General features: G+C 40.1%; 2 protein-coding genes across 2 annotated transcripts in view; one reads left to right on the plus strand and one right to left on the minus strand.

Annotated features, from left to right (window-relative positions):
- LOC106811805 (enhancer of rudimentary homolog) overlaps positions 1-434 on the minus strand; it is a 6,787-nt gene extending 6,353 nt beyond the window's left edge. The window contains exon 1 of the mRNA XM_014815524.1: positions 316-434. Within this exon, the coding sequence (XP_014671010.1) occupies positions 316-318 (3 nt within the window). The 5' untranslated portion in view covers positions 319-434. The remainder of the gene's footprint in view (positions 1-315) is intronic.
- Positions 435-610: 176 nt separating this feature from the next.
- On the plus strand, positions 611-4,157 carry LOC106811806 (zinc transporter ZIP9-like). The gene is made up of 7 exons (XM_014815525.1): positions 611-849; positions 1,750-1,858; positions 2,005-2,187; positions 2,420-2,506; positions 2,728-2,813; positions 3,218-3,352; positions 3,804-4,157. Exons 1-7 carry the CDS (start codon positions 754-756, stop codon positions 4,023-4,025), a joined length of 918 nt encoding a protein of 305 aa, XP_014671011.1. The 5' UTR covers positions 611-753; the 3' UTR covers positions 4,026-4,157.
- The last annotated feature ends 3,392 nt before the right edge of the window (positions 4,158-7,549 follow it).

Below are 7,549 nucleotides of genomic sequence, written 5' to 3' on the forward strand. Positions count from 1 at the left end.
AATTCTTGCAAATTTTCAAAAAAAAAATTTTTTCCTTGGGGGGTTCGGGGAGGGGGTTCGTTCGACCCCCCCCCCCAAACCCTCCCTGGCTACGGGCCTAGTATTAGACATTAAATTTGCACAGGGTAGGCCCACACAAACGTGACAACGGCAACGCACTTCACGAGGCGTATACTAATTACTATTATTAGTATTACTATTACTATTAGTAATACTATTAATAAATTATATATCAATTATAGTACTACTAGTAGTCAGTTGGCTTCTATAAACTAAACTACACTTTTATTATTATATTATCTAGTTAATACATACCATGTCTATTCTGGAACTTATGTAATAAGATAAATAGTAGAAGAGAAATGTGAGAAATTCAGAACAACGTGCGAAACACCAAAGCCTCGAAATCCGATGTCAATATGTAGACACCGGGAGATGTTTCACGCTCAGTTTTACAATAATGTATGGTTGGACAAATAACAATTATTTAATTGAATTTAATAACGACTAAAAACATTATTTTTAATGTAAGGCGTCGAGAGTTTAGTTAGTTCAAGATTATTTAACGAATACATATGTAAATATTAATGCGCCTGTCACCTGCCACGATCGCGGCAGTGAATCAGTTTACAATCGTGTGTTGGTTACTGCCACTGGGTTTCTAATACTCTCTCTAGTACTAGTAGTACGGAAATACTATATCTAAGTTAAAGATAATAGGCTTCGCCCCATGTGATAGAATTCGGGTTCGCAATGGAGGAAGTTATGACTTTGATTTTACTGTCGTTAGCTATGTTGGTAGGTTGCTACGTAGCTGGATCGATACCATTGGTTTTCACACTTTCCGAGGTAGGCTGACAGATCATAATGACGTACTACTACTAGGGCTCAAGGGGTCGTTGTCGTAACAGGTACTACAGATATGTACCCGAGGTACATATATGTATACACAAAGTGTACCAGACTTGTACTACAGAAGTGTACCCTAACCCTAACACTAACCCTAATCCTAACTCTAACCCTAACCCTAAGTCTAACCCTAAACATACCTCATATAAAAATATAAACATAATACTAAACAACCTAAAACTACCTCGGGTACATATCTGTAGTACCTGTTACGACAACGACCCTTCGTGCACTACTAGGCCTACTTCACTTTGTGTATATTATACATGCTTTCTTCACATATGGCCGAACGTATATGAAATTCAATGAAACTGTACATAAACAACTAGTAGGGGCTTATTAGTAGTATACTAAATACGCGTGTTCTCATACGTTGTGATTTAGCGCAAAGTCGGAGAGAGTGTACTGTTAGATACAATTAATAATGTAACCCAACGGCAACAAGAGTAGGGTTATAACGCGAGCCTATTCTTTTCTTTGGAGGAGCCCCTGAGTGATTCACTCAGGGCGGTTTTATGGTGCGTTTTTCGAGACTACTACTTCCAAACTGGGTTTATTCTAAACACGAACTTTTCTCCGCTATCCTGGGACCTACTATGTATCACAATACTCTGTATTAAACTATCATAACCTGTTACCTGTTACAAAATTTCGAAGTGACGAGTGGCGTTATTTCGAGCACCATTTCTGTTGACCTGTGACGTACAGATTCCCAATGCGCACAGCATTCGGCTAACTTCGACTCCAAGATCGAGTGTATCATGGGATGCTTGCTATCAGTCATGACGTCATGAATGCACAGTAAAGTCTGTATGTAACTAGATAGTGTTTGTTCTACAGGAGAAGCTTCACTTTGTGACAGTGTTAGGAGCAGGATTGCTAGTGGGGACAGCACTAGCCGTAATTATTCCAGAAGGAGTCCATGTTTTATACTCTTCTGCACAGTCCAGTGAGTACATGTTTTTCCAATCGTGAAAATCTGGGAAGGTGCTAATGCTAGCTCTGTTTGTCTGTCGTGCAACATGTTACATATTAACATAATCTTGATTGATTAATCTTGTTTTGGAATGCATATCTGCGTTATCATGTGCGTAGATGTCGGTGTTGACAAGCATTTGACCGATCAGGACCACATTGGACCAGACATGCCACACACACACGACCATTCAGACCACAGTGGCCCGGATGTAGCCCACTACATAGGAATCTCTCTAGTCCTAGGCTTCCTCTTCATGCTCATCGTGGACCAGATTGGTGGAAGTCACTCCAGATCTCAAGGTGTGCGTCTTGTGGGTCGACTGAGCAGTTTAACACCGCAAGTGTTTTAAAACCGGGAACTGTGAACCCATTGGCTAGTAGAGCTTCATTTAGAAATTATTTCAAAGTGTTTATACATAACAATTTTAAACATGTTATCGCTATCTTCTGTTGAAAATTGTAATTATTCATGCCCATAAGATTGAGACCATATAAGTACGATGACATAGATAACTTCTTCTATTCACTAAAGACTCGCCAGATGCAGAAAGTGGAGCAACTGCCAAAGACAGAAGTCCTAATATCACTGCCACACTAGGATTGGTCGTGCATGCTGCAGGTAAATGAAACTAACTATAGCTGTTCTAAGGTATCCATGCACTTTGACATGGGACTGTCACATAATTTACGATACTTTCTTGTGAAAATTAATATAGTTCATTTAGTTATTAACCTACAAAAGGTCGGAGAGCACTACGTCACAACGACCAGCAAGGTTTGTTCAACAGTCTCTTTGTTTTGTCTCTCACTGCAAGTAATGGATGTTTGCCTCTATTTCAGCTGATGGTATTGCTCTAGGTGCTGCAGCTTCCACCACTCACACTGACACTGAAATGATAGTATTTATTGCGATCATGTTGCATAAAGTAAGTACAGATGCTGTGCCTTTGAAATTTTGGCAGCGGTAAAAGTAACCAGCAATCACTTAACATACACGGATATATCTACTAAAATGCATTGCACTGTGAACAATAAAAAAGCTCAGATATGGAAACAGAAGAAGGCATTCTTTATAGTCTGATTCTAGACTCATTTTTATGATATTGTCCAAACATTGTAAAATCTACGTGGAAGGAATTTCTCTCAAGGTATTAAACTCATGTCATCATATGTTATCATTTTGACCTGACATACTAGATGCAGTTAAATAGGTACGCGTATCCTATAGCCATCACCTCCACCTTAGAATGCTTCAGTGTTAGCCATGACTGATGCCAGTGATATTTTACCACGAAGCAAGTGCTGTCATTCTCTCTGTTTGGACTTTCAGGCACCAGCAGCATTCGGTCTTGTGTCATTCCTCCTACACGAAGGACTGGAGAGAAATCGGATACGAAAACATTTGCTCATCTTTGCTCTGGCAGCGCCTCTCTTGTCCGTGGTCACATATTTTGGGCTGAGTCAGGTAAGTCAAAAACTGTTGCTACAGTGTAAGCCAGATGCTTACATGTTGGCGCCAGTTGCATAAATCAGGATATTGTACACCGTGGGGGAAAATTCGGATTTTTACTGGGTAACGAAGTAGGGGAACTGCTAAAAAAGATCAAATATGCAAATACACAATCGCGACCAATATTGTTATATTTCCACAAACAAGAAATAAGCTTTTTTAATTAACTTATTATCACATTTTATTATTATTAGTTTTTCATTTCCCCTTTTTCATATATACAGTTAAGACTACAGTTATGTTAATTTACATTTAGAGTGCGGTATATAATCTGTTGCTGACTAGCTCAACGTCTATATGAGCAAAAAACCAAGTTAACTACGGCTGCATTAGGGCAATTATGACTGCGAGAAGCAGCATTGCGATTCCTCGCGTTTACACTGCGTCTTCCCCCTCCCCGCTGCAGGGCAACAAAGAGACGCTGTCGAACACGAATGCGACGGGAATAACGATGCTGTTCAGTGCCGGTACGTTCCTTTACGTCGCCACCGTTCACGTGCTGCCGGGCCTCAAGCACTCACCTGAGGGAGGCGACCGGCATGAGCACGGCTTCAGAAAGTCGGAACTTCTCGCGCTCCTTGTGGGGGGACTGTTTCCTCTCCTCATCTCGTTCACGCACACGCACTGATTGCGTGTTCTCCCTGCTTGTATCCTTCACGCTTGCACCGATTGCGCGTTCCCTCTCCTCATATCCTTGACGCACATGCAATGATTGCATGTTCCCTCTCTTCATATCCTTCACACACATGCAATGATTGCATGTTCCCTCTCTCACATGCAATGATTGCATGTTCCCTCTCTTCATATCCTTCACACACATGCAATGATTGCATGTTCCCTCTCCTCATATCCTTCACACACATGCACTGATCGCGCGTTGCCTTTCTTCATATCCTTCACGCACACGCACCGATTGCATGTTCCCTTTCCTCATATCCTTGACGCACATGCAATGATTGCATGTTCCCTCTCCTCATATCCTACACACACATGCACTGATTGCATGTTCCCTCTCTTCATATCCTTCACGCAAGCACCAATTGCATGTTCCCTCTCCTCGTATCCTTCACACACATGCACTAATTGCATGTTCCCTCTCCTCATATCCTTAACACAGGCATCGATTGTGTGTTTTCTCCTCTTAGGTGACATCATATACAGGTTTGAGTGTATTGAATACTTTTTCCCACAAAACCTCCTATAGCTGAATTTTGTGAGCAAGTGATAGTTTTGTTACGTCACTGCGACTTAAATCCCAATAAGACACACGCAATGTCGATGTCAGACGTGTCTCTGATTGGAAAAGTTGAATCAGTTGATTTACATATTTTGCGAGCTATGGTAAATGCCGATGATCTTTGTGAGTTCAGGAGTTTCCCGGTAATGAAGTGGTCACTGTGCTTGTATGTATATATGGCAGTTGTTATTGGACCATGAGTGATGCTAAGTGTTTTGCGAGGTGTGGTGAAACCGTAGCTAATTGATATAATTCTATTGAGGATTAATCCAGTGCGCGGACGCATCCCAACGACACATAATATGTAGCATTCCAATTTTCTGAGGCATCAACTAGCCAAGTATGCTTATTCTGTACCAAATATTGGAAACAGTAACAACTGTTACTATATATTATAAGTTAGCATTTTATGAGATACCGCTGTACTTCTGTCTGCAGCAAATCACGGACGTTTTTTTTTCAAAGAGTGCTACTTTACTTGCAGACTACTATAAGTCTAGTAGACTTTTTTTTACCAAAGTCTATTTATTACGCTGCATTAGACTTTGCTAACTTGATGTTATTTTCCACTTCAAACTGAAAAAAACTCTAGATGAGATAACAATCTAGTAGCATCAAGAAGAAATTGACGTTTCGAATCGGACAATATAAAATACGTATGACTATGGATATGGTGGTGGTCATTGGTGTAAGAACGTGATTGCTTGTTTTGTATCTGTTATTATAATGTTAACAAATGTTTATGATTATTGATGTCTGGACAATTTAATTGATCCCCCTAATATAAAAAATAAGATGACATTGTTTTGATGACGTTTTGCTAAATTACACAGTCATAGTAGTAACGCTTAAAATGTCATATACGATGTTACAATATCTATAGATACTCCAACTGCAGCATAAAATAGGCATCCTAGAATAAATAAATAGAAATATAGATTGGTTCAGATAACAGACAGTACACATTACATTTCATATGATGTCGTGTCAGATGATACTGCTTTCAGTTCATGCTCTTCCTTTATAAATGGCTCTAAGCAAACAGACAGCGACTTATGGCAGCATACATAATGCCAAGAGTAGATAATAACACACCGTAACACACAATATCTACTCTTGATAATGCTTATGTATGGATGGAAAATGAGAAATTAAGCAACATGCTAATTACTGTGCCACTTGGTAATATTTGTGCTAGTGTGTTGTGATGCCTTGAAAATTGGATGATGCCCACGGCAATGAAACGCCATGGCTTTCATACCTGGTTTGCCTCCATGCCCTTCACACAAGTGCATATTGTACGTGTACCCCTCCCTGTCCCACAACATAATTACCCGATAAAAAGTTAGTTGCCGTGGAGCCCCTCCAACCTACCTTCTGTGGTGTATCTCCATCTAAACATAAGGCAACACTTGTGCACTGTCATCAACAATTGAAATTGCAACCATGTACAGCCATACACAAATACATAAGTGATTCTCACATTCCACATGAATTCATAATTCATTTGGCAGAGCCGAACATATTTGTTACCCCCTAGCAAAATTGAAATTAATATAAATGCTTTTATTTTTATAGTAAGCATTGAATCCACTTTTGTGCTATGATTTTTTTCCGCAAACTTAATCTAGATATATGAGTACGTATATGGTAATTATGATCATAGTCAATTTATATTATATTCTTGTGATACCATCGCATGAGATGTAAGTTTTCATGCATGTGGTTGTGTGCGATGCTTTATTGAAGTATAGACCAGGAAGGCTCACTATACAAGTTAATTGAGCAGGAAATGTGAAAGTGTTCCCTATCAAAACCAAGATCATCCGGAAATCTTGAAAAGTCACATCTCCGATTCGGTTTACAAACAATACACGTGGAACTTTGGAAATTCGAACGTCACTGACTTCAGCAGTTGCTCTACGTATTTTAACAATTCTACATGAGCTTTTCTCAATATACGTGTCAAATGGTTTATAACAATGGCCATCAGTGTTTGTAAGTTGACTTGGATTGGTCTGTACCAGAACAATGGCATGAGCCACACCGGAAGCAGATGAAGTGGAACATAGTATTTTGCTAAGATGATCTATTATAAGATACGTAAATTGTAAATAGTTATGAAGATGTCTTGTTAAATAAAATGTTTGTAAGTATCACGAATGTGCGACGCTGCTAGTTTTGTTAATGCACTATCGTTGTTAATGCACAATCGTTGCAAAATATTCTTCTTCTCCGGAGATATTTCGCATGCGCGAGCACCGTTTCATGCGTGCAATACGGACTGAAGAAAACTGCATAATATAGCTTGTTGAGGGTGAGAGGGGTGGGGGACCGATGACAGGCGGCAGGGAATGTAGCTGAGTGGGCGGAGGAAGAAGAAGCAGAGAGAGCGAAAGACAAGGGAGGCAAAGGGGAGGACGGGAGGGGATGAAGTAGGAGTTTTGCTCGCTACAGGCTAGGGTGCTCTCCAAGCACAGGTCCACGGATACAAATGAATTCCAGTAATCTATTCTGATATACCTCATAACCATACTAAATGCGTATTCATTACGAAATATAACTCTTCTGGTTAGATATTGCCCATGCGCTAACACACTAACGTAGTCAGATTGTGTACTGGCTAATATATGCAACAGGGACCTTACACAGCATAGGTTCTTCTTTCTACTTTTTAAGGTGACGTCTAACATGATTGGATATTTTATCATGTAAATCTTTGCTACGGCTAACACCGTCTTCATTTTAAAATCAGGAATCGTTGCATGAAATATTCTTCTTCTCTGAGATTATTGGCAGCATCGCCGAGCAGCCGTTTCATGCGTGCAATTACGGACTGCAGAAGAAAACTGGCATGAATTAATATCCTTGCTGAGGGTGAGAGGGTGGACAGACCAAATGAACAGGCGCAGGGA

Source organism: Priapulus caudatus, unplaced genomic scaffold (assembly GCF_000485595.1).
Source record: "Priapulus caudatus unplaced genomic scaffold, Priapulus_caudatus-5.0.1 Scaffold577, whole genome shotgun sequence".
Taxonomy (NCBI): domain Eukaryota; kingdom Metazoa; phylum Priapulida; class Priapulimorpha; order Priapulimorphida; family Priapulidae; genus Priapulus; species Priapulus caudatus.